Genomic DNA, 27,749 nt, shown 5'->3' on the forward strand with positions numbered 1-27,749 from the left:
CTGACAGGGGAGGAAAAACTAGGCAAGCTTAAATATTTAAATGCATTCAAACTGTTGAGTAACCAGAGGAAAAGAGAAAATAATGTTGCTTTGTGAAAACTTTTGCCAGTGTGTTAGGAGAATTCCACGTCCTCTAGTGTATATAAATGCCCATCTCCTTGCTGTGAAATTCACGCTGTATTAAGTGGGACTCCCGCATGGGACTAGGGATTTAAACCTCCTTGTAGGTGTTTTAGACAAGGTAGGAAACTGTTGTTTTATGCCTTTCTGAGCAAATGACAAAGCCCAAATTAATCCAGCAAGGCCCCAAAGAAAGATGTCCATTTACTTCTGCTGCTAAGTAAGGCTTGATAAACTTTTAGAATTTTTGTTGGAACTCTTTCCTCTGTGCCACCATGACCTTTATGCCAATCAATTTTGATTTAAAAAAAAACAGGGAGGGTGGTGGAAAGGCAGTGTCTCAGCGAGGAAAAGGCAACACCTCCCTGAAAGGAGACCTTTGGCTTTGCCCATCAGAGGTGACGGGAAGTGTATGACACTGCTCCCTACGGAAATCCATCAGCTGGGCTGGGAAAGAGTAGGTCATGTCTGCTCCTGCTCCAGAATTGTGACTGAGGCTTGTGTGCCTCAGGACACAGCTGGACTTTTGGGGACCGTCCCAGCTGCAGCTGTGGGCAGGTCCTGACTGTGATTCACAACACAGCTGGATGTCTTCTGGGCAGATGGCATGAAGCAGAGGAGAAAAAAAATCTTATTAGGCTCATTGCTGGCACTGGGTAGACCAGGGTTTGGCCTCATGCCCACAGCTAAACAATACCACAAGCACATCCATTGTATGGAGAGGCCTAGCTGGATGCAGAAGGCAGGGACTAATTAATCTATGTTATGCCCAGGAACTTATGGGCTGCAACAGGGCTGGGCATCCACATCTGTAAGACTCCAATTCCCTTAGCAACAGCAACTACCTAGGGCAATAGAGAAGAGGCCAGAAGTCCCTTGGGCAAGTGTGTCAGTGTGCATATGGCGTGAAGATATGGTGTGACCTTGTTTTGCCTGTGCTTGCATAGAGGTCTACCCTGACAAGTATCCATAGATGAGATGAGTAGGACAAATGTCTCTTGTTTCAGAGACCAAATGTACAAGGAACAGCCACACAAGCTGCTTTCGGGTTGCTTGACTAGGAGGATGTACATTCCCAGCTAGACATGCTGTTGGGAAGTCTTACAAGGCTTAGTGCTGGGGAAGAAAGGGCTTCCCATTGCAGGTGGAGAAGAGCAAAGGGGATGCCACACAGGCTTGGAGATTTTGGAGAAGGTGTGCTGGTTAATTTGATGACCAACAGGCTAGAACTGTTTTGCCCTGGGGTACCCAGGAAGCCTGGAGACTTGTTCCTCATCATCTTGGAAGCAGAGGTCCTCCTTGCGCCTCATAACATTGCATCTAGGACTGAGGGGGGAGGTGTGTCCCCTTACTCCTGGTGGATTGGCAGGTGGTTCACCTTGCAATGTCAGGGAGGATTCCCCCTTCCTTCTCAAGGCTTAGAGGGGGTCCACAATGCACTTTGTGCCTGGGCAGTAAAGGAAACCTGTTGCTCCTGAAAGTTTATGGGCAATGGACTTAACATTGCACCTAATGCCTGGCAGGAGGGGACGGTGGTGAAGGAATTCTTCCTGCTTCTGGGGGATTGCAGGGAGTGTTTGCACTGCACCTAATTTGGGACAGGGGTACCCATTGCACCTAGAGCCTGGGCAGGGGAAGTCCTCTTGTTCCCAGAAACTTTGAGACAGTAACACCCCCGACATGTGGGGGGTGGAGGAGGATCTCCGTTATTTCTGGAGGTTTGTGTGGAAAGAGTCCCAGTCGCATCTAGTGCTTAGGGAGAAGGATCTCCATTGCACTGGTAGATTGGGGAGGGGGTTACCCCATTGCTTCTGGAGGATTGTGGGCAGTGCAGTCCCCATTGCACCCAGTGCCTGGCGGACGGGGGGGGTCCCGCATGCATTCAGCGTAGGGGGGGAGGAAGGTCCCCTTGCTCCTGGAGGCTTGGAGGGTCGCGCTCCCCCGGGGCGCCCCCCGCCTCCTCCATCCCCGAGGCATCCTGGGCGGAGGGCGGGCTGGCTCCCCCGCCCGGCTCCCTCCCTCCCTCCCGGGGGTTTGCCCTGGGACGCGCCGGCGGCGCTGAGGCTGGCTCCTCGCGGCGGGCAGGGGTCAAGGGCAGCAGCAGGGGGGAGATGCCAGCGCCGGGGCAGCGCCGAGGCTCCGGCTGAGCGGGAAGAGCCAGCCCCGGGGAGACCCCCCCACCAGCCCCGCCGGCCCCATGGCGGGGCGGGCGCCGCAGCGCAGCCTCCCGGCGGCAGCGGCCGCCGCGCTCCTGCTCCTGCCCGTAAGTGCCGAGGCCGGGGAAGGGGTGGCGCGGGGGCAGGCAGGGAGGGAGGCAGGCAGGGAGGGAGGCAGGCAGGGAGGGAGGGCGGGGGACACCTCACGACCGCAGGGAACCCGCTCGGGCTGCGAGGGAGCGAGGGGCTGTGCCCCGTCCCTCACAGGTCCCGCCCGCCCACGGGCGCTGAGGGATCCGTCCCGGTAGACCTGCTCCCTCACAGGTCCCGCCCGCGCCCGGGCGCTGAGGGGACCCCGTCCGGGCAGCCGTTACCGGCTCCCTCACAGGTGCTTCGGGCCCCCGGCTCTGAGAGACCCGTCCGGAGACCGCTTTCTGCTCGGAGTTGCTGTCGGTCCCCGGCTCTGAGGGGCCCCGCCTGGAGACCGTTACCTGCTCACAGGTGCTTCTGTGGGACGCCGTCCGGGCTGCCGATCCCGGCTCCCCCACAGGTCCTGCCCGCCCCCGGGCGCTGAGGGATCCCTCCCGGTGGCTGCTGCCCGCTCCCTCAAAGGTCGCGCCTGACTCCAGCTGCCGGAACACCCTCTCCCCTCTGGGTCCCCTCAGAGCCCCTGGGCTGAACCGTGGCCCATCTTGGTGTCCCCTTCCCTGTGAAACAGCCGCCTCCCTGTCACCTTTCCTTGCCAGGAAAGGTCCAGCACAGGGACCCCACTGGGGTTTTCCTCCCTGCCCCAGAAGAAGGGGTTCTTCTGCCACAGCCCAATTCAGTGGGGCAGTGGGTGGCCCTGGCTGGTGCCCGTTGTCCCCAGCCCCTTGTCCTGGTGCCTCTCCTCACAGCATGCGCTCGGCATCGTTTGCTCTTTCACCTCAGGGATCAGCAAACGGCCCTGGCAAAGGGCAGCGCTCAGCCCGTGCATCCATCCAGGTGTTTGCTCTGCGTTTCTGTTGTTTCTGTTGAGTGAAACGTGAAGGAGCCTTTTTCTCGGGGTCCTTCCTACCAGCTTCCCCATGTGTGATGCTGCGATGAGGTGGAGATAAGATTGGCCTGTGCCAGACTGGACTTAAAACAGCTTTCCCAGCCCACACTCCTAAGTCAGACTGACTTTGATGGCTTAAGTGATAGTTTTAAGTGTGGTAGGTCACACCTGCAAAACAGATGTGAGAGATTAAGCATGAGGTACATTGATCTTGCACAGAATTTGTAAAGGCTGTTTCCACAGCATTAAAAAGGTGGCAGTGATCAGTGATTCTTCTTGACTGTAGTGTAATTGCCCTATCTTTAACATTTCCTTAGATAAAGAAAATCTGTTCTATATCCTTATGTTCTGCCTCCACCCCCCACCCCACCCCTCCGACTTACAAAGAAAGATAGAGGGAAGCCAGGTCAGGAAAAGCAACAGGCTCCAAAGGCAAGTGACAATTTAATCTAAAAAGCTTTGCAGTAGCTTTCTTAGAAGACAGAGAATATTTTCTCAACTCCGCCAATGGCTTTTTTCCCCAGTCAGGTATCAGTGCACATGGGATCAGTGGCATGGGTCTACACACTTGCTGTTTTCAATCCCAAACCAGTTCTTCCTAACCTTTGTTTCTTAGTCCTTCTTCCAGGCGGTGTTTTCCCTTATTTGTTTCCTTTGGCTTATAAAAATATTTCAGTTTGTGTTTAGAGGGGGACTTCTTGCCAGTGAGGTTATCAGAAGTACCCAGGTACCGAGAGCTGCCCAGACTAATTCTTTTTCAATGAACAAAAAATGTCATGTGCTTCCTCTGTAGATGTAATCTATGGAGAGTTTTCTAGTTCCTCTGTAACTTCGCATTATTTCTGTAAATTTGGGTAGTTACATTGCTGCTTTAAAAAGAAAACAGCTGCCTTCAAAGAAGGAAAAGAGAAAAAAAAAGTAGCGCAGATTAAGAATCAAAATGTCAAGTTTCCATAAAATGCCTTTAGTCTGAGATAAATGTGTACTTTGAGTGTATTCCGAGTGCACTTACACAGAGGAACTTGTTTGGATGCAGCATACTTGTGTCTGATAGTCGTGTGTATGGCTGTGCAGTATGTGGAAATAATGTGTTGGAAGAAGATCTTCAGCCTCGTGTATAGAACAGCTCTTGTTGCGCCAGTGGTAGCAAAAGCAGAGCTTTTACTGTTCTTTTGGGGTGTGTTTTCATTCGTGACTGCTGCTGGTAGGTCTGTATCTCTGCTTCACAGCTGGAGGAAACTTTGCACCCAGAAGCTTAAGAGCAATGTTTTAAAACTTTGGCTCAAATCCAAAGCTCTTAAGTTCCTGTTTAACTTGAAAACACTTGAAAGTTGACTTGAAGTCAACGGCTCTATTCACATTTGTGGATTTGAGAAAAGACATAGCTGCTTGTGGGAGCAGGCCCTTATGTGATTAAGGATGCTTAAGTTTTTGCAGTAGCTGAGCAATTGTATTTTATGGGAACTGTAGGTTTGCAACACTTATGAAATGAGGCAACTTTCTAATACAGATTTACATCTGCCACGTGAAAATGGTGTCACAAATGACTTGTCAGATTTCACAGGGCTGGTCAGCAAAAGGGTGAAGACTTGCACAGCAGGCTCTGAGATTTATGTTCTTAAAGGGTTTCTGTACATATGATACACTGGAAAATGCATTTATTTGAATGTGAAAACCAAACAAATCATAAAACAAAGGCAAATGAATCTTTTGACATTTTGATATAGAGTCCTTGCTGAGTTCATGTAATTTGGAGGAGGGGGGATTATTAATCAAAAACAAAAGCAAAGTTTGCCATAATTCATATGTGCTCCCGAGGCTGTTAAAACAGCCAGAGCAGTTTGAGTATATCAGCCAGTGGTGACAAGTTAAATAATATTCCTGGACTGAGACTGCCAAAATTCAGTCCTGGTGTGAATTAATGCAGCATAAACATCTCATCATGAGAAGCCTTTCCTGGTGGTGGATTTTGGCAAGGTTTAGATCTGTAGCCATATTGTGGTAATTACTGAATGTCTGAAGCAGGTAGCTGTACGCAAAGAAGAACGGCTGATGTTGGCTGACTGATAGCTTTGCCATGAAACATTTCAGTGGTATTCATAGCTGCCCTTAGCTAGAAAGCAAGCAGCCTTTAGCTTTTGTTCATATGAGGCATCTGCTTCCATATTGCTATGCTGTCAAAAGCGGAGAAATTAAGTCCCATAAACTCTGTGGCTTTCATGTTGCAAACCAGAGCGTTGTTGTGCCTGCCCTGCCACTCACACACCTCTGCTGAACCTGGTGGAGGAAGACGGTGCAAGGATCTCATTGCAGCGTGCGCTATAAGGTGCATACTTGTTTAGTTTCTGTCGATTAGTTTCTATCTCCACTAGTACCTTAAGATTGTTAGAACAGCTCTTCAGCCTTCAGGCCAAATGCCAGAGAGTGGTTTGTGCCCATACTATTAAACTCCTTCAGCTTCTAGAATGGGGAGATGGTGTGCAAAGTGCCCATCGGGAATGGTCCGTGGTGCAGCCTAACTCCTAGAGCATTCCTGGGAACTGTCTGAGATACTGCTAGATTGCTTGGGGCAAAAATGTGGCAAGGAACCATTCTAAATATTTAACAGTATAAATGATTAAATAATTAAAACAGGTCTTTGCACTGTGTGATTTATTCGTTTAGATGGAGTATGCCGTACTACCATTGCTCAGGGCTCTCAATGAGTGCCTGAGGGAGGCATTTTCCTCTAATGCAAACTGTTCATTGCTTCGAATTCAGTGATCAGCTTTCTTTGTGTTAGAGATTACTGTGGGATCCTGCTCGTGATGTGATGATCCGAAAGATTCACAATGACAAAAGCCAAGTTAGTGGATAGCATCAACTTTTAAAGGAAGTGTGTTTCTGTTTTCTTTTTATTTTCATTTGCCCTGTATATTAGTTAACCAAATATTTTTAAATACTATATTAGAACAAACATTTGCACATTTCTAGATTTTTTTTATAGTTCTGCAGGTTTTATTTTTGGGGGAGGGGGAAAGGTGAGGAAATGTGGGAGGTAAAAACAGGCTACACACACACTGCTGACTTTGATCTTTTCAGTTTATGTCACTTTCAGGTTTGCAGCACTGCAAACCCAAGAAGGAGGCTTTATGGAAAAGCTGGTTTACTTTAGATTAACATTTTATCCAGTAAATGACATTTCTGCAGGAATTTACTTTTCCACTGTGTTTATAAATTGAAACTGGTAGATCAAATTTTGATTATATACATGTCCTTTTTTTTTTTTTTTTTTTTTTTTTTTTTTTTTTACCCTATACTAGTTTTAATCCCAAATGGTAGTCTGTTCTTCCTTAAAGTGCAAAAGTGCAAGCATTAATTCTTGGATGTAAAGCTGGAGCTGTCCAGCGATTTACATGACACCTCCTTGCCTTCTGTAGATACATGATATGCATTAAAGCACTGCATAAACATTGTCTTTGCCTCCTTATCTTTCTATTCATAACAACCAGTATTGACAACTAAATAGTTCCTGCTGGTTTGCTTTATCAAATTATTTTGTTATAAAGAATTAATTTCTTTTACTGCTAAATCCTTTTTAAAAAATCTTAATAGCTTTGAAAATAGCTATATTTGATTTGAGCTGGTGAGTGTTGACTAAAGAACTTTATATGTTTTATTTCTTACTCTGAAGAGTTGGATAAATTTTGCTGTGGCCCTTGTTACAAGAGAAGACAAATAGAAACTAGTTGTTTACCACTGCGATCAGTCAGTTAACAAGTACTGTCCTTCAGATGAAGGGCTGCTTGAATTTCATCAATCATGTCCAAATGTTCATACATTTTATTTCCAGTTTCTGGTGCTGGTGTGGGGATAATTGTTAGATGCTTCCTGAAAAATTCTCTGTCATGCTTTCCTAGTACCGATCAGTTCTCTGGGTCTGGGATCATTTGGATTGGCTCTCACAAGCAGATGTTCTGATCCTGACAAAGGCTGTGCCATTTGGGAAGTGCTGTGGCAGGAACAGAGGTGTTCTGAGAAAGCCAGTTCACAGAGATGGGTTTCAACACCCTGCCCTGACCTCTGGCTCACAAGTACCTCATCACTGTGCAAGTGAGCCCAGGCGGAGAGTCAGGTGCTGGGAGTGCTGCTCCTGGTGGTGCATGTCTTGTTCCCCAGATTGACAGCTCTATTGTGGAGCTAAATGGGTGGAGAACTTGGAAGCAGTCCTTCTCCGGGAATGATCAATTAAACGGCATATGTTTGTACAGAAACGTGGCTTGTTTTCACTAAATAAGAAAGAAAATCCATTTGGTATTTCGAGAGCTGAAAAGTACTTCTTCAACAGAGCATTAAGAAAGTGAAACTAATTAAAGCTCTATAAACTTTTGCGTAATCCAGGCTGAATAACTATCCACTCCGGGTTGTGTATGCCGGGAAAGTAAATAGTAAGCAATGCAGATGGAGATTAAAATACATTAGCTGTCCTCACTGCAATGCTAAACCCTTGCCCTGGTAATAGTAGCTGAAGTGCCAGAGAACTGGAAAGGAGCCACTTGCCTCTGAGGGCTATGGTATAACTTCTGTTGCTGTTACCCAGGTTCCTGGGACATAGGAGGCTTTCTGAGTGCTCTTACCTCTGCGCTGCCTTAGTTTTGGGAGTGCTGTCCTCTAGCAGGGGTGGCTTCTCCAGTAGAAAGGAGGGAGGAAAGAAGGCAAAAGTGAATAAGGAAGTGTGCTGATGAGTCTGAACAGGTTGCCTGTGGGGCTGCCAGCCAGGCTCTGTGAGCAGGCATCTCGGTGCATGGACTAAAGTATCAATTCCCGTTGAGTGGCAGTAGCAGACTCCCACAGCCCAGGCATAGCTTGGGTTTCAGGAGGCTCATGCCAGCAGAAGCAGAGAGATGGCCTGCAAGCCAGCACCAGTGGCTGTACTTTGTAGTGTGGCCATCACAGGTGTAACCTTTCTGCTTTCTCAGTTCCAGTCCCCAGGGCTACTTAAAGGAGCACAGGATTTATGCTGTTTCCTTGTTTTGGGGATGAGGACACCCAGGGACCAGGCTGCCTCATCTGTTACCGATTCTCTTTCAGTGCAGAGGAAGGCCAGGGTTATCCCTCTGGCTGACAAGAATGATGCCTCAGAGCACATGACAAGATTTTGCCTAGGCAAGCTCCAAATCAGATGGAGTGAGGATCTTTAGTCATCCTGCCACATGTCCTAACTGCTGGGAGATCAGCTATTTAGTCCATCTTGAACTTGAGAGACCTTCTTAGCTGTAAAAAACCCCTACTTTCTCAAAACAAGTATTTTCATTAATATTTCCAAGTCTTGTCAAAATTTTGGAATTTTAGACAGGAAAGAAAGGTTAAAGGACAATTCTATCTATAAATATGACAATAGTTTTAAAATACCTTTTCATAGGATTTAGCATAATATTTTAATTATGATTATGCAGAGTCCAAAACATTGGAAACATGAGTGAGAGAAACCTCAAAGCCTCTAGGTTGCTGATTATTGTTCAAGACACAGTCTGTAAACTGTTAATTACACATTGCCAATAGAAAGAGTTTGGGAGTAACTATTCTCTGTTATTCTTTTTACTATAGGGGCTGCATGTCCTAAAATCAAGGAATGAAAAAATAATTTATGCTGGAAGGGACTGCTAGAGGTCTCTTATCCAGTCTCCTTCCCAAAGCAGGGCTAATTCCACAACCAGATAATGTTGCTCGGGGCCTCACCCAGTTCAGTTGTGAAAATTTGCAAAGATGGAAATTTCACAACATCCCTAAACCTCTTTTCGAATGCTCAGTTGTTGTCATGGTACATAGTTTTTTCTTCATGTTCTGTGAGATTTTCCCATGCTGCACCTTGTGAATGAGGCCTACTGCTTGTCTTTGCTTTCCCCTCCAGGTAGTGAAAGACTGTTGTTAGACCTTCTCTTGCTCCAGTCCTGGAGTTTAATTTCACCGTGATATGTGCTTTTCAAATACAAACAGTGGGCTCCAGCCCAAGACTTAGAAGTCTAAGGAAGAAGAAATGGATGGAGAGAGAGAGAACTAAAAATGAGCCAGTAAGGTGACAGTGGTCATCAGCAATGAACTGTCATGAAGTCTTGGGTCAAAGGAACATTTTATGGAGGATATAGAGGTGTCATTGTTGACATTCCATGGACAGTGAGAGCAGATATCACTAGCCAATTAAAGTCTTGATCCAGAAAGGGAGATGGGTTTTTACCTTCTTTTAGGTGGGAACATGCTGACAGACTTGAAAAACAAATATTAGGAGCTCACATTTGATGAGCTAGAATTGGGAGAGCCTATGAAGGGAGACCTTAAAGTGTAGTGTCAGTGTGATAACAATGGGTGAATGATCTTTGCAGAGACTATTCAGGCAGGTAGGAGTTTTCCTGGGAGAAGTAGCTGAGATACTGGCTTTTGTTTGGGTAAATGTGGCTTTTAAACCTGAGCTACTCTGGCTTCCCTGTGTGTTTTTTCTCCAAGCAAGTCATCTCATCCTAAAGTACATGTTTGAAGCAGGAAGTGATGGATTGTTCTTTGATAGTGTTTCCTTCTTCCACTATTAGGGAGCCTAAAGCAATGCCTTCTGAAATAGGTGGGTGAGGTGAATCACATTGGAGTTGCTGAGGGGGCTGAGGGTATGTGAATTGTGTATAAAGAGTGAGGAAGAATTAGTCATGAGTTTGGTGTGAAGACCTAGGAAAAGGGCAGACATGCAGGCAGGAGTGCTGCGAAGGGCTTGCTCCCTTTCCAGATTCTGAATATGATATCCACATATATGAGGAATGAAGAACAAAACTATTCAAGGATGTGAAATTGAAGTATTTCCATTGAACAATTTTATATGAAGACAGTTGCAGCCTGTGTTTCAAATGCTATTTTGCTCCTTTTTAATGTCTCATGTTGCTTTGAAAGGGCATGAAGACTTGATTGGACAATTCCAGCTCACGGGTGGCCTTAAGCAGTTTTGCTTTGTATGCTGTGACTCAGAAAAGCACTTAGCACATGCATGGTTTTCAGTGGATGAAGAACCTCTCCTATATACCCTTATTCAGCAGAGCACGTAGGCAGATGCTTGATGAAGGCAGATCTCCAAGTTTCAAAGACAACAGTGAAGTTCACTCGTGGGCTCAGTGTAGCAGATGCTTGAGGTTTGGGTGGGTTTTTTTTATTATTTCTGAATAAAGACTAATTTAATTTCATACTTAAAACAGAGCATGTGTATAGTTGAATTTTTGAACTGAGGTTCTACTTACCATTCCACGCAGACTTATATCCTCTTTCTCCAGACTTCCTGGAAGAGCTGCAGAGAACATGCTGGCCTCAAAGATCATAGAGCAATATCTCCTGGATCATTTGGGGTTCACTAGTTAGTAGCACTATTTTATCTAGCTACTTGGATTAATTTAGAGACAAGTAATAACAGGGAGTTGAAAGAGCTGAAGGATGACTCGAAAAAGAGACTAGTTTTCTTGAACTGTGCTAGCAGTCTTTCCTTTTACTGTAACTTTAGCTGGCTCAGGTTTCAGGTTGCAGATTCCTGTGAAAACTTGTATTTAGACCTTCTATCACAAATAGACATTATTTTGCTGGTGAAGCAGAGCCAAACGGTTGTATACTGCCAAATGCCAGTGCACTAGCAAAATTAAGTTACTGAGATGAGAAAGGCCAAAGATACCTTGAAGCAGAGGACTGAGGTTTTTGGTTCTTCAACAAGCAAAGCAAAGTATTTCCACCATGCTGGCCCTCTTAGCACCGTCCTTTAATAAGTATCTCTTTTGCATACATCTTGTGTATGAAGTAACCACACAACAGTGACTATAAATCCACCTTGGCCACAGAAAAGACCTCTCCTCCTCTCCTAGGCTGTTCTCTGTTTTCCTCCTTAAGTAGCATTCTTCACGCTCCTGGTTGTGCATATTCCTTCAGGTGATTAGTAGTCAGCAAATATTCTGGCTCTCGTAATCCTCTCCCACATATTGCTATCTCTTATTAGAGAGAAAGAGTGGCTCAGATGAATGCTGGCATTTGTTATGAGTGCATTCCACGGAATACCTGGTGTTTTTTCCCAAAGCATCTGTTTTCACACCCAAGTACTGATGATGGCAGGAACCCCTGTAAAACTTGCTGGATGCCCACCTGCCCTGGAAACTCCCTAGCTGTATTCAAACAGAGTATGGGTTTTGTCAAGGAAGAGTGGGATTTGCTTTGGTTTTGCTGCATCAAGTTCTTTCACTAATTATATTTTCATGGTGATGTTACATGCATTTCCCTAAACTGAGCTTCTGTGGACACAAACTGACAGTTTTTGCATGTAATTGGACCACTGCTTTGAGAAAGCCCATCCCAAACGTTCAGGTGGACACTCAGTCTCATTGTAGAAATGGTGTGATTTGAGAGCTTAACTTAATAAGGTTACTTTTGAGCTAGAAGTATCTCTCAGATTAATTTATTTGCATTGTCTGCTTGAAGAACTAAAAATTAAATAAAGGTTTTCCTTTTTTCTTGCTTTTATTTGGGTTTGGTTTGGGGTTTTGGTTTCGTTTGGGGTTGGTTTTTTATTTTTGGGGGTTTTTTTTGGTTTGTGGGGTTTTTTTAGTTCAAGGGCAAAACTAATAAGTAGCAGCTTTCTGTGTGCTGAAGGCAGTTTCATTGCACCGCTGATGTTGAAACAACGTAGAATTTAAGGCCTCAGTGCTCCCAGATGTTTTACAGAAACCCCTGGGAGGAGGTGCAGTGTGAGTCTTAACAGCAGCGCTGCTTCACAGAAACGAAGAGTGGGAATAAGCATCCTAACACAATCCCTGCCATTACCATAGATGTCTGCTCAGGGGGAGAAGGTGCTTTGATTTTGTAAGGAGCAGAGGTGGCTGGTTTGGACTGAGACTTCATTTTTATGTGGCAATTGAGACATGAGATGGATCCTTCCCTTGTCAGCCGTAGACTGAGCACAGCTTTTGTGGATAATTACAAAATTGTTTGGTGTTGGAAGGTCACTTCATCTTGCTCAGTAAAAGAAAGAAAACAGTAGTATTCCAGATAATTGCTTATATTGACAGTTTTGGGTTCTGTTCACAGCTCTGGGGGCTTGTTTACATTACTGTAGCCGTTTCTTACATGTTTGAGAGAAGAAAATAAACCCTCCAATGCAGATGAATTGCAGTACCAGTGTTCATTTTATCTATCTATCTCACTACTTAGCAGAACACAATAATTATCTTTAAAACCAGGATACTATATTAATTCTTTTTAAAATTAAGTTACAAGTCCTCTCTAAACTACATGAAGTAATCACAAAGTCTGATAGGAACAGACAGGAGGCAACACTATGATCCGTAAGATGTTTGTTTATCCCCAGAGCTTTCCACATGGATCCATTGAAGTATGTTACATATATCATATAATGTTGCATATGTGTTTTTATGACTTCATGTTAGTAATTTATGAGAGTACTCATGTGACAAAGAACAGTTTCTGCACAAATAAATGTTTTTAGAGGCCTTCCATTTACAGAGGAGCAGACAGTGCTAGTGTCTTGCAACTTCTAACAATGTAACATAGCAATATGTTACTTCTCTTAGGTTGTTGCCTTTTTCATCTTCCCTTCCTACATCTAGAGGTGATCTTATGGTGAGTTCCTCTGTGTGTCATAGTTGCATGCCCTCTGACAGAGATGAAGACCTTTCATGGATTAATGAAGAGCTTTGACCATGGCCAAGGGGAAAGGTCTAACGAAATGACCAAGAGCAACACAAACAGTGACACACTAAAACAATTCATCCACTCCTTTCCTGAAAGTCCTCTCAGATGCAAACAGGAGTTGACCAAAGGCTGCATATTTTGTTCTGAAGAGTGAGAACTGGCCTGCAGACTATTAATTGGTGTTCCTGCTTTAGCAAGTAAAGGACTTCTTTTCACCTTACTCTCTGGCTGAGTACATTATTTTTGTTTGTTCATTAATGTCCACAGTAGCTCAGAGAAATTAAGATAGATATTTCTGTGCATGTTTCAGGTAAATGTGCAAGACAATATAGAACTGATTTCTTGGGAAGAAGTCATGGAATAGTAGCTGTCCTAAGAGAATTCAACTAATGCTTCAAAATATATACACAGTCATAGGCCTGATTATTTATCTTTAAGACACTACATTACTTAAATGTTTCTTTTTTTTGCAGTTATTTTTAAGAGGGTTTTTTAGACTTTTTGGGTTTGTCTGCTTTAAATACAATTTTTTAAATTATCACACATCAGAAAGCTGTTCACTGTGGTTCATGGAGAGAAAATGAAAGCAAAAGTAACATAATATGTGGAAGGCGCTTTCCTCTCTAGCCAAACGAACCTAGGTTGACCCTAAACCAAATGTGACATTTAACCTTTCTTGTTCCTACACATGCTGTGCTATGCTTGACCTCTGTCTGTTCTTTCCCATCACCTTATGAAGCAGACAGCTGAACATGCAGTGTATTTACAGTACATGGAGATGTCTCGAGTTACTTCTTTGAAGTGAGACAGTGCTTTGGCCTGTGAGGTAGCAGAGCAGCAGAGGGATCGAGGGGAAGAAATGCCATTTCTGTGTCAACTCACGTGATTGGGTCTGACATGAGACATGACCACTACAGAGTCTGCTCTCTGGCAGACTTGGCTGGACTTCTATACCTTGTAAGACGGCATCTGCCCTGGCTGCAGAACAGAGCCATTGCTTTTCTCTAGCTCCTTGACCTGACCACGCATGGTCAGTACCCTGGAAGGCTTTGCTATGGGAGGCAGGAGTTTGAGTCTCCCTGGAGGCAAAACAGCAGCTTCATGGTGTTTATTTGAAAATAATTAAGTCTGAGAAAGGCTCTTTCCTTGTATTACAAGACTTCCTATTTTGTAAAACAACAGCAAAGTGAGAAATAGAGAGAAATGGTATTGCACAAATAAGAGTTCATTGCTGATGAATTCTATTGTCATGATCATTTACTCCACTTCTTATTAAGCACAAGGAATTCAGTGACATAGAAAGAGTTCGTCAATCACTTAACAATCACTTAACACATCTTAAGCACTGAAATGTAACGTCAACAGTCAAGGAATATGGCTGCTTCTATGAGTAAAAGCTGCCTGTATTACCTTAGTCATTCTGGGTAAACAGAAAAGCAAAGGCATTTTGTGTTAGCATGGCTTTATATCCCCTCAGAAATAGAAAGATTTTATTTCATAGTTTGAAAATTGAGGTTTCTGTCATTGAGGTGTCACTCCTGAATTTTCTCCCCACATTTAGTTCTGCCTTTCATAAAAGGCTTTTCAAGAGCTTCTCTTGCTCCAAGCAGTATCCCAACTCAGCTGTACACCAAGTTGTACAGTTCTGTGGGCATCTCTCCTCTGTCTGCAGTTGGCACTTCAGTAATTTCATTTTTGAGTCTGAAAATGAAAACATATTCCTTGGATTCAACTCTAAATACACCTTTCCTAACATTTACTTGGGGGTGTACTACTGTCCTATGCTGAACCTGCAGATTTCTTGAAGTGCCCATGTTGATATTATTGCTCTCTTTCTCACTAGTATTTGCTCTCAGTGGAGAGCTTGGCACTCTTGAGTTCTGAGAATCAAAAACTCGTGTCTTATTTACTGGCTAAAAGAGCCAAGGATCACCTTACAGGGATGCCTACTTTCCCTATACAGTCATTGGAAGCACTTTCCTCAAACTTTCTGAATTGCCTTTTGCCATTTGCTGTCTCTCGTGAATGTGTAAGGATCTTTAGCACTCCCATTAAAAAAAAAGTTAGTTGAAAAAATCTCACACATGAAGTTTAATGGGATGTGATTCATCTTTATTTTTGGCATCTACTTTTAGGTGAGATAAATTGTGTCCTGAGCTTTGTTAATGCTGTTGACTAGCTCCCACAAGAAGAGGTCCAGAATAGGAGTTTCATTTGTAGATGCCTACATTTCATTAGATGAATGCCACCTGATGTCATGGAGCTAAGCAAACATAACCGTAAATCTTCTCTGTCATGAGAAGACATCTGGACCTCAACCAATTATGAATGGGAACGGCTATGAAAGTGCTGGGGATTATTGTACTCATGAATGAGAAAATCTATTTTGTGCCGCTGCTTTACTGTTTGGTTTTTGTTTCTGTCTGTTCATCTAGATAGTTCTCCACTGTGATTCTTCTGTGAACCTGCCCTTGTCTGTTCTGCTGGAAAAATACTGTGAAGCTTTGTCAGCCCGCACCAATGTCACAGGTATTTATTTCTCTATTTCTTGTTTGCTTCTTGTTACTGTAGGATCTGTTTTCAAAGTGTCCTTATTCCAGAAGCACCTTTCCTGCTGAGATAAACATAGTGCCTCCAGTCTTGGGTTTTCATTGGTACAGTGGTGTGACATGGAAAGAAAATTTTGAATTTTGCACACCTGGAAAGAACTTCAGGTGAACTAATAATAAATGCCCTTTTTCATAATTTAATCTGTTAAATTTGCTATACTCGCTGACTGATATAGTAGTTGAAGGTTAGTACAGTTAAAGTGTCTGTATCCAGATTGGTCCAGACTGGTTGCCAAAGGCTGTCTGCATTTCTCCAAGTGCAGCATGAGACATCCAGACTGTGTAGGTGAAGACAGGTGGATGTGCTATTAAAATCCAGCCCTTGTGCTGTAATCACTGCAGAAACTGGAGTGCGCTGACCAGACTGAGAGCTCATATAAACTGGGGATGAACCTTGGATCATTTCAGCTGGATCACTGGAGTATTTGCTGTGAAAAACACTAGTTCTTCAAATCAGAACACAGTGCATGCATTTAATCACAAAACTTTACCATTTCTGTTTCCTGGTCCCACCTGGTCCCTCCAAAACCTGACTAACTTTTCAGGCTAGGACAGAAGGCTTTTCTGACAGAGTTAGGGCAGGGGCACTGACACGGGAGTAAAGGAATATCACAGTCTTTCTGAAAGGCTAAGGGCAGACAGCAGGAAGGAGTGCAGGGAATGTGGCGCCTTTGCTTTCCTCACACCCATTTTTGAAAGCATGGCAAAGCACTCTTTTCCTTGAATCTTAGCTAAAATATGCCAGCACAAAAATGATACTGTAAGAGATGTTAGACTGGATCCAGCTTTGCTTCAGAAGTGGGAGAAGCACACTCAAGCCACCCCTCTGCAGCATGACTGGTGTGTGTATGCTGCAATAAGTGATGCTACTGGGGGAAAAAGTGAGTTTGTTTCTTTCCCCTTCACTTCTCTTTCCCCCTGGTAAATCTTCATGGAGGTAGGAGTTTAAAATGTCTTGTAATAACGTAAATGTTCTCATTCAGCCAGCTCTTCAGCCCTAAGAAATGGCAAAGGAAATGTGGCTCATGGAAGAAAAAAACACACCTTTCTGTATAATTTATCAGATCAGTTTTGTTTTACTCTGACTATCAATTCCTTAAGGACAGTAAGCTGATCTAGTTAAGCTGATCAGACTGAAGTCTGAAAGCTGTGTTGCGCTAACTGCCTCAATTTGCATATAAATGGGTGTGTTGACCTGTGTCATGAATCTAGCCTGAGCTCTGCAACTTGCACCATTTTGTTCCAGGAAGCCTCACTGTCTCGTGGCATATCTTGTATAAATTTTAATGGCCATCTATTCCATTCTGTAGCTGGAAACAAAGGAAAGATAGATGAAGCTCTGTGAAAGCTTCCATAATTTTGAATCTTTCTTTCAGTTGTTCTTTGCCTGTTGAATATTTTTGTAAAGTATTATTGTAAAAATTGCCATTAATTCATCATTTATTTTTCCTTGTCCAGAGTTTCTATTGCAAAAAACCTTAATTTCACACCAGGCTGTCTTAGAATTTGGCAATTTACTTCTCAAGTGTTGACAAAAAAATAATTTTCTGGGCTATTTACATGATGCATGAACATAGGGCATGTTCTTAGGCTGAGTGCAACTGCTGTAATAGCATTTTAATGTGAAGAGGGAAGAGAGAAGTCACAGAAGCCTCTCTCCTATTGCACTGTCATTGTGAGGTGTCACGGATCGAAAAGGTAAAGCACTGCTCTGAAATTAATGAAACTTGATTGTTATATAGAGACAATCCTACATGCACCTTTTCTAGAATATACCTTCCCATGGTGCTTGTGACTACAGCCCTTTCTGCAGCATGCTTCAGAATGCTATGGACCTGCACTCTGCTTTGAGCATGGGCTTATATATGCAGTAAAACCCAGAGCTGCTTCATGTTCAGACCAGCTGACATAAGTCCAGTCTCAGGCATAAGCATGAAGTGAACTTTGAGACATACTAGGGACAAAAATTCACTTTTTTGCTTAGCTTGGGCTGATAGACTTTTCTCAATATCAGCTTGGTGCTTCTAAGCATTACATGTTCTTTTTTCTCCTGTGACAATTTCAGGATCTGCAAAACAGTCTGGACTATTAAGCTATGAGTCTTCTTATTAAAAATGAGGGTCTGCAATATAGCCGTCTCCCCTTCATAGTCAGTAAATTTCTGTTGGTACAGTTAAAGTTCAAAGCATGATTTCATCCTAAACAGGGATCTAAAATGGAGCAGAAAGTGTTTTTTCTTAAAAGGAATCCAAGAAAGCTCCTGCGACTAAGTCTACTCTAGTTTTTTGATGTCTAAAATCATGTGAGCTGTGTGCATCCTTCATTTTGAACCCTCATAGCAATAAGGATGTATGACATTGAAACATTGGTGTGGTCCATTCAGCAGCATGGATGTATAGAACCAGAACACAACAGAGTCTGCAATGTCTGAGTCCTTTCTCTGGCTCACGTTCTTTGACACAGTCTAGGTATCATATTTTAGAAGGGGAAAAAAAGCCACAAAAAAAACCCCAAGGGGAGACATATTGAACAATCTTTATTTATAGCTGGGAGAACAGTAAACATTAAAGTTCTGTAATTGGTTATCTTCCCCGTCTCTTTTCCAGAAGATGCTGTTAATTAGTCCAATATGTTAATTTCCTCCCCCTATAATTACTAAATTCACCCCTCAAATATGTTCATACTAAGTATCCCAAACAGATGGCATAAAATGCTTTTGAGAATTTCATGTATGTATAATTTCACTGAATTGCTGAGTGAATGACATTGTAAATTCAGTCTGAAGTGATATCAACCAAGCAATACTTTTTCAGAGTTGGAAGGCAATATAACTCTCTCTCTTTTCGGCATTGTTTCCTTGAAAAATCTCTGGTTGACAGCTTCGTGATTGCTTGGGTGCAGCTTTTGACCTTGATGGGAATGCATGTTTGTATTTGTGGACTGGAAGAAGAAATTCATTTAATTATTACTTCGCTTTCATATGTAAGAGGAATTGGTTGAAATGGCAGGATTTTTCTACAGTGACTCAGCTGAAGATGTTTCTGATGTAATCTCCTGATATGGTTTGGCTAGAATTACAGTAATATCCAGGCTGACCAGATGACTGTAATCCCATATATCCGTATGATACATGCACTGAATTATAGCTTGAATTTTTATAGGAACTTAGTGGAAATGGGTCCTCAGTTCACACCAATACATGGGTTTTCTCATGCTTCTCTTCACATCCTTTGACTTTCCTATCTTATATGTTTCCACTAGAGACTACAAGTCTTGGCTTACATCTGATCCTACTCAGTTTTAATCTCCATGAAAATCTTTTGATCCCACTTTTTGGTCCGTTGACATGTTTGGCCACACAGTCTTTAAGGACTTGTCAAAAGGTGATTAACCTCAAAACTGGAATTTTGTCCAAAAAATAAACCAGAAGGTTGATGGCCAGTGCTACCGTGCTGATTGTATCTGCATAAGAATTACATTCTCTGTTTTCCTTCTCTTTCTTACCCTTCAGTCACTTTGAAGGTTGTGATTTGCATTTATGATGTTTAAGGCTATTCAGACGACCCAATAAAGGAGAGATAGGTAGATTAGATGTCATGCATTTTATTTTATGAAATCCTGAGATACATTGAAAGGAAAAATTATTTCTTCTCCCTGGTGACTGGACCCTCCTGAGGTGGGAGTTGGTTCCTTGCCTTCATTCTGGTCACTGTGTAGCACAGTGAAAGACTGTTGTCTCACAGAAATGGTGTAAACCTTCTGATTCTGAGTGGTGCAGGATTTCACCTCTACATTCTGACTTATACTACACTGATGTTATTTTCTCAAGTCTCTGGGGAGGTTCTGGTTCAAGGAATATGGTTGGTGTGAGAGGAATGTATCCGGGGTGGATTTCAATGCACAACTCCTCAAAGATGCTCATCAAGTCTCCAACTAACCTGACATAATTTGGTGATTGCCCTAGTTTCCCCTGTTGCTGAGACGGTGTTTTATACTAAAAGCTTCTCCAGCACTTACAATAGCACAAAACTGGGAAGGTATGAAAAGTAGTCTTCTTATTCTTCGTTGAACCTCGTTGTTGTGGTATAACCCCGGTAGGCAGCTAAGCACCACACAGCAACTCACTCAATCCCCCCCAGTAGGATGGGGGAAAGAATCAGAAGGCTAGAAGTAAAAAAACTTGTGAGTTGAGATGAAAACAGTTCAATAGGTAAAGCAAAAGCTGCATGCACAAACAAAGCAAAATAAGGGATTAATTCACCACTGCCCATCTCTAGGAAAGCAGGGCCCCATCACACATAACGGTTACTCAGCAGGATAAGCGCCATGTTTGGAGTGTCCAAACATCCCCTGCTTCCTCCTTCTTCCCCAGCTTTATATGCTGAGTATGATGTCGTACGGTATGGCATATCCCTTTGGTCAGTGGGGGCCAGCTGTCCCAGACGTGTCCCCTCCCAGCTCCTTGTGCACCCCAGCCCACGTGCTGGTGGGGTGGGGTGAGGAGCAGAAAAGCCCTCGGCTCTGTGTGAGGCTGCTGGGCAATAACCAAAACATCCCTGAATTATCAACACTGTTTTCATCACAAATCCAAGACATAGCGCCATACTAGCTACTATGAAGAAACGTAACTCTACCCCTGTCAAGATCTCGTAGGCCCCATGCCAAATCTTATCCACCTTATCTGACATAAATTTGCGCTGTTTCTCCTAGACAGGCATTGGTTGGTGTCAGAGTCCAATACCTTCTGACCAGGTTCTTTTAGATGTTCCATGTGTGGAGGGTATGGTGTTTAATGACAAATTTACTTATGTGAAGATATTTGATGTTCTGGTTCAGAAGAGTGGTACAAAATATGCTGAAAAGACAACACAAATGTAAGTTACACTTAGGAAAACATAGGAATTGCAATACACAGTTCAATCACAATATCAGTATGATCCTCATTACTGGTCTCTGTAATATGCTCACCATCATGACACTGGGTATCCCCAGTCACTGGGGACGAACATGTAGGTTGAAGCCAGTTCAAGCCCTTTACGTTCTTCAAAATTATTTTGGTAGTAGTTTTAGGTTTTATACTCTGTTTTGGGCTGAGCCATATATACACACACCCCAGCTGGTCTGGCTAACTAAGGGAGAGACTCACACTCTTTTGAAGAACTCAAGGAGGAATATTTACACCACCAGTTTATCCACTGAACTGTTGGTAGGTGTTTATATAAACCAAAATCCACCCTCTATCCCCTTTGCATTGAAATAAAGCCAGGTTCTTTGCAATAGCTGTGGTCAGTCACGCCCTGCATTATTCCCTGAGCTTTACAGGCCCACCAGCTCGAACTCCTCTGAGCTTTCTTCTATTGCAGGGGTTTATTGGTCAGTCACAACTGGGCAAAGCAAGGTTCATTCAAGAGAAGGATTTATGAAATCTCATGCCATTTTGAATCAAACTTCCTCTCTGGCCACTGTCACACTTCTGATAACTTCTTAATATGGCTATCAGTGTTGAGCTATTAAAGACATCTTGCCTAGAGGTCTCATGTAAGCCAGCTACAGAGCCTTATTCTCAGCTGCTGTGGAATAAGTTATTATCACTTTTCAGAAGAAACTGTTCACAAGTGTGCTAGATAACCATAAAAGGAATGTAGGAGAGGGAGGGAGAGCATGTGTACTCACATGTCTTTGCAGGTTAGTTTTTAATTGTATATTGAAAGATAGTAGCTGATAGCTGTGTGTTTACTGCATATTTGTCATTCAAGCCTAAATTAATGAGATTAAGATGCAAAAGTTTTCCCTCCATGACAAAAAAAAAATAAACAAAATGTATGCAAGGGTTATTTCAGACCTCTGAACACTGCTTCAGTATTATGGATCTGGTTCTCTTTCCAGCTATGAAAAGTACATATGTACAAAGCAAATATGTGCGTGTGCTGGTGTCTTGGGGCAGCTATATGGATGTGTTTGTGTTTTTGTATAGTGGTGACAAAACAATGTAAATTGGGGAAAACTAGCATCCTAAACTGTGGATTTCTTGTTGAAGTGAAAATTTGAAACATTTCTTTGGAGAACCACTGAAATGCTTTTATCACTCTTTTATAGATTACATTTATCTTAACTTTAATTTGTAATACTCATACATACACACACACAAAAGAACGTAAACCTTCCTTTCAAATATTAAAAACTTAAGTTAATTTTTCAGAAAATTACACACCATCATTTTGACAAGAAAGACTTTGAAGGCTTGGTGCTATGTTTGTGCAGTGTTTCTGTCACCTTGAAGCTGACCATTCATTACAATCCTTTTAATTTCCATAAATTTTTTTTTATGTTGTCCCCGTACAGATCCACCTGTGTGTATGTGGTGCAAGAGCAAATGTCTCTAAACAGGGTTTTTTGGCTATTGTGAGATAATGGGCCTTGCAGATTCTTTGAACAATTTAATTTTTAAATGATTCCTGGCTTCTTGGAGCTTTAATCAAACAAAATCTGACCTTTCTAGGTTTGATTATGGAGGATTTATCTGTGCTACTTTACTGGAAGGGGTTTTCCTATCTGTGGCTAGAAGACTTTCTTTTTCATCCAGATTACTTGCACTGTGTTCATTTCTAACTTAGAAGCAATACAGGCCTTTTCTCAAGGCAATCTCCATGCCTGTTGTAAGGGCAGTGATCCTGTGTATGGCCTGTTTATCTGTGGGAAAGGTATTCCTTGTTAAGTTGTTCAGTTCAAGACTTAGTAAACAGGAGTTAACTTGACTACCGGGTTAGATTTTTCCCTTGGTTCACTCTTAATATCTGATTGGGACTTCTACTGATAATGAATCTCTGCAGATCAGACAGGTGTGACCATCTTGCAGTTGCAGGTGTTGCAGTATGGCTTTGTGTGCTGGTCATAATACTACCGTCCTGATTTGCTATTAATACATGCTTCATTGATTGGGTCATTTCTGCTTATGCATGTATGGAGGTCATCTCTGTGAACCAGGCAGGTGGGACTGAACCTGGGGTTTCAGAGCAAAAGCTAATAGCTGAAATTAGAAGTCATTCTAATTGCTCTTAAGAGCCATTGCACTGTTACTTTCATGGCCTCATGGATTCACAGGGTGAGATTCATCTCACAGATTACACATGTGAGTATTTGTGTTTACATGTAAGTCTGAGCTCCAATTATTGTCAGTGGAACAGGTTTTAGTTGCCCTCACATCAGTGCCCAGTGCCCTTTAAGATGCTTTAAGGTAACCAAGATGTGCAGGGCTGACGGATATGACACATAATCTACAAGAATCTTGTGCCCTCTAGAATAGCTGATGCTGGCTAGAGGGATATCTTAGGGCACTAGTGGCACTTGGTGCCTATGTGTGGCCATCTGAAACCTTCCTTAGATCTTCAATGACTGCACTAGATGAACTAGATAAGTTAAACTAGATGTTCAGCTCAATCTAGACATCACTATATAGGCACTTCCACCCAGGTGTTTCATAGATATCTGCAAATTGAACACCATATAGCATGTAGTCTGCAAGATGGGAGTTAAATTCACATTTATAGCTGAAATGCATATACAAAATCTCTGACAAGGTGATTTAATCACAGATGCTTCGGCCACTAAAACAAAGTCTAGACTTTAGCTTGCTCCCCATGCTGCTGAGTGAACACAGGCTGCAGATTTTGTTTGACTGACTGTTGTTAATTTTTAGTGGTGAATTTCAATCAATCGTTCATTTAGTAGATGAAAGTTTCCTATCAGACAAGCATATCTGATAACTTGCTTTCTATCCAGAACTGCAAAGATGAGGCACTAACTGCTCCAGGCATTATTTATTTCTGTACATTGCACTATTCTGTTTCTTGGAAACAGAAGATTTATCCTCATTGCATCTCTGAATATCCCTCCACAGTAATGGCATGGCAGCAATTCTCACTGTATCCCTTCTGATTTTCCCAGCAGGTCACATCAATGAACACTTCCATTTATAATGATACTTGGATGAGCTATTCATTTTAACGTATGCCTTGCACTCTTTTGGCGTCAGCCTGCTGGCTGAAGCTACGTATGCTGCTCCTACAGCTGCTTGTGGGGCACTTAGGAATTTACTTTCATCACATCCATACAATCCAGTTACTGCTCACAGGCATAAAGTTAACTTTGAGCATCAGCATTTGCATGATCGAAGCTTGAGCTAGACACAAGCAATCTTCCTAGCGCTTCCTATTTTCAGATGTTGCAATAACGCTATTTAAATAGAGGTGATGATGTTGGTTTACTTGCCCGCTGCCTCAAATGACATACCAGGCAGTGTAGCACTGCTTACTTGTACTTCCCAAAATAAAGCTAGCCGTGTTGTATGTTGTTAAACAATTTGTATTACTGCCGCTGGTCCTTATAAATTAAAAAGTTGCATTTCAGAAGTCTGCAGCAGTTCCAAGCTGAGGATATAGAAGGACTCTTCATATATAAAGAAACTATGTAGACAGTCCAACAAGTTCTGAGGTCCACTAGAGAGGATTATTTAGAATAATAAAGTCATTTAGGTTGGAAAAGACCGTTAAGAACATTGAGTCCAATATTAATGTAATGCTGCCAAGTCCACCACTACACCATGTCCCTAAGCATCACATGTACTTCATATGTCTCCTGAGCAAAGAAAATATTTATGATAATTTTTTTTTTTTTTTGGGGGGGGGGTGTGATTTGGGAATTTTGGGGGTTTTGTTTGTTTGTTTGTTTGTTTTTATGTAAATTGTTTATAGCTGAGATATATAAATCTATCTACAAGTCCCACATTTACCCTAGGTGTCCAGAGGCTGACAAGTTCTTCCAAAATTTACAGCAAAAAATCTCTAAGCTGTGTAAACAAGGTTGTGGAGTGCTCAGCTATTATAGTGATGACAGCCACCCAGAGAGTTTTGGGGATTTTGAGGGGAGTGATGATTTGGTTTTTTGGGTTTTTTTCCCCCGCATGATTAGCTATTGTTTCTGGTCTGCCTATGTGTTGTGAATCTGCATGCGAAACATATTTCAGTAAGAAGTTGCTCTGCTGCCCTGTTTCCATGAACAGGTAATTTTGCAGAACCTCAGAAAACTACCAAATAAAGTAATCTTGGCTTAGAAGAGGGATCAACTACACCGTAAGTGGTGCTAATGATTTAGGATGAAATATCAACTTCCCTGACATCAGTAATCACTTTCCTTGGACTTTACATTATTAGGAAGGTAACAATCTTCATCAAAACAGTTTTTCAATGGCATCGGCTCTGAACTAACTGAAGATCTGTAGTGTGTCTGTCTGTAGTCACTAAAATGTTGAGTATGTGGGTCTGAGAGAGGACTGGACAACAGGGTTGCTGATGGTATGAGGTCAGGGCAGATTCCATGATCTTGTTACATACTAGAAGCATTTGCAGCGATCAACCTGATGGCATTGCCATGGTGGTTCATGCTCCCAGCCTGGAATGCTGCAAAGAATAAGGAAAGGGAAAACTGAACAGTGTAAAATTTTATAGGAATGCAAATAAGACAGGCATAGCTCATAAAAAGAAACATGTTGCAGTGGGAACATGCCATTGAGTTTTGTTTCATATTTCAGAAGAGTGGCACACCTCAGTCCTGGATCTCTCACATCTGCATGATGGGTTCTTAGCAGACTATATGTAATGAGTGTTACAACGCCACACTTCATAAAATATACTTAAATCTTTGAATTTGTACAGTTGGTACAATAAATACCATTTGCTGAATGTAGTTTCTAAATTAGCTACCATTTTTTGTACACTTAGCAGATAAAAATATACTCTGTAGAACCTCTCATTTTGTCAAGTTCTACTAAACAGATGGAGTGCCTTTTCTGTTCACATGAAATCACGTCAGTGAATCTGGTCTTAAATGAAAACACCTCCTGTCCTTTAAATCAACATTTTTCTCTAGGTTTGTGGGTTGATGAGCCCTTCAAGCAGTGAAATAACACTGTGGCCAATCTGGAGAGTAAATAAATCCACATAACAATAGTGATATTACAAACTGCACTATTTGGAACGATGGCTGGTTCAAGAGGATGTCTAAAACATGTATTGCTGGAGGATAACTATCATTAGGAAAAGGGAGGGATGGGCTAGAATAGGAAATATTTCTTTTTGTGGTTTCTGATATCAGTAAAATGCTCAAGATGTTATGACCCCGTGACTGAGTTGGCTCTCCTGTTTAGGAATGAGCCTCTAGATGTGCCCATTGACATGCAGTAGTTGTCTTGCCTTTGTCTCCCTGCTTTTGACAAAATGGGTGTCTCCATGCTTCTTTTGGAGGACTGTCCCCGAGCCATGCTGAGAGCCAGATTCACCATATAGACAAAGGTTTGACTGGGCTCCATCCATTCCTTTGTGAAGGTATAATCATAAACTCTGTGTGACTTAGACCCCTGTGAATAAAATCACACCTGCCAGCACTGCCTTACTTCACTAGCATGTACTGAAATAAAGAGTGTGAAATTCTACCATCTGTTATTAGTACGTTTGTTGCAAGATGTGCTCAAAGATGTTTGAGAATCCAGTGGATGGTCTGAGGAGAAGGTGGTAGGATGCTTCATAATTACAGATGGTGTCATGGCCTACTGTGGGTTAGAATGTGAACACAGACAATGGGCTGGAGGTTCGACTTGCATAAATCACCTGCTGTAGAATTGCAGCTGCCAACTCATCCCTCCTTGTTTAGCTCTCAACTGCATCACTTGGTTGACCTTTTCTGAATAAACTCTGTTATGCATTAAATTGATTTTCCCTGGCCTCCAATCCTGAGGTGGGAACATCTTATTGTATAATCACAGAATCATAGAATTGCTTAGGTTGGAAAAGACCTTTAAGATCATCGAGTCCAACTGTCGTCCCAGCACTGCCAAGTCCATCACTAGACCACATCCCTAAGTGCCACATCTACACATCTTTTAAATACCTCCAGGGATGGTGACTCAACCACTTCCCTGGGCAGCCTGTTCCAAAGCTTCACCGCACTTTCAGTGAAGAAATTTTTCCTTATGTCGAATCTAAACCTTCCCTGGGGCAACTCGAGACCATTTCCTCTTGTCCTATCACTTGCTACTTGGGAGAAGGGACTGATTGCCACCTCACTACACCCTCCTTTCAGGCAGCTGTAGAGAGCTATAGGGTCTCCCTGGAGCCTCCTTTGCTCCAGGCTAAACCACCCCAGTTCCCTCAGTGGTTCGTCATCAGCCTTGTGCTCCAGCCCCTTCCCCAGCTCTGTTGCCCTTCTCTGGACACGCTCCGGCACCTCAGTCTCTTGTAGTGAGGGGCCCAAAACTGAACACAGGGTTTGAGGTGCAACCTCACCAGTACCGATTACAAGGGGATGATCACTTCCCTGGTCCTGCTGGCCACACCATTTCTGATGCAGGCCAGGATGCTATCGGCCTTCTTGGCCGCCTGGGCACACTGCTGGCTCATGTTCAGCTGGGTGCTGACCAGCACCCCCAGGTCCTTTTCTGCCAGGCAGCTTTCCGGCCACTCTTCCCCATGCCTGTTGCATTGTGTGGGGTTGTTGTCCCATACATGAAAAAATACTTAAACAGTAAAGTCAAAATGCAAAGCTGACCTGTAAAGCTCCAGGTCTATATTCTTCAGCTTTCTTATTCCATTACAAAATAAGAACTATGTGATTGTTTTTTTTCATCCAGGCATTCATCTTACTCGTTAAACTGTCAAATGGTGGAAGCTGGCTGCATAAGAAAAAGAAAATGGAAGATGTTAACACAGTTCATGTAAGCCACTAGGACCTGAACTGTTCAATTACTTCCCGCTGTGTATATCTTTACTTGTATGAGAAGACTCATTCACTACCGTGATACACTCCACTGAGTAATGTTCCTCATGTGTGTAAACATGTTGGGCAAAAAGATTGTTTATGGATGCAAATATTTCAGTGCACATACCCATAGCTAAGAGAAAGAGACAAATGAGAAACAGAGTCCTAAAGGTGTAAATGCCATGTGATATCTCAACTCCATTAATGTACTACAGGAATTGGATTTTATGACTCTAAATAGCACTGCTAGCCTAGCTCTGGATTTGTTTGTCCTCCCTAAAACCCTCTAAAGAACACCGTAGGGAACTGTAACATTGCATG

General features: G+C 42.8%; 1 protein-coding gene across 1 annotated transcript in view; it reads left to right on the top strand.

Annotated features, from left to right (window-relative positions):
• The first annotated feature begins 2,213 nt into the window (after positions 1-2,213).
• The window catches only part of CRHR2 (corticotropin releasing hormone receptor 2), a 160,229-nt gene continuing 134,693 nt past the window's right edge, over positions 2,214-27,749 (top strand). The window contains exons 1-2 of the mRNA XM_055710030.1: positions 2,214-2,383; positions 15,447-15,540. Of these exons, the coding sequence (XP_055566005.1) occupies positions 2,318-2,383; positions 15,447-15,540 (160 nt within the window). The 5' untranslated portion in view covers positions 2,214-2,317. The remainder of the gene's footprint in view (positions 2,384-15,446; positions 15,541-27,749) is intronic.

The sequence above is a fragment of the Falco cherrug genome, chromosome 4 (genome assembly GCF_023634085.1).
Source record: "Falco cherrug isolate bFalChe1 chromosome 4, bFalChe1.pri, whole genome shotgun sequence".
Classification (NCBI taxonomy): Eukaryota; Metazoa; Chordata; class Aves; order Falconiformes; family Falconidae; genus Falco; species Falco cherrug.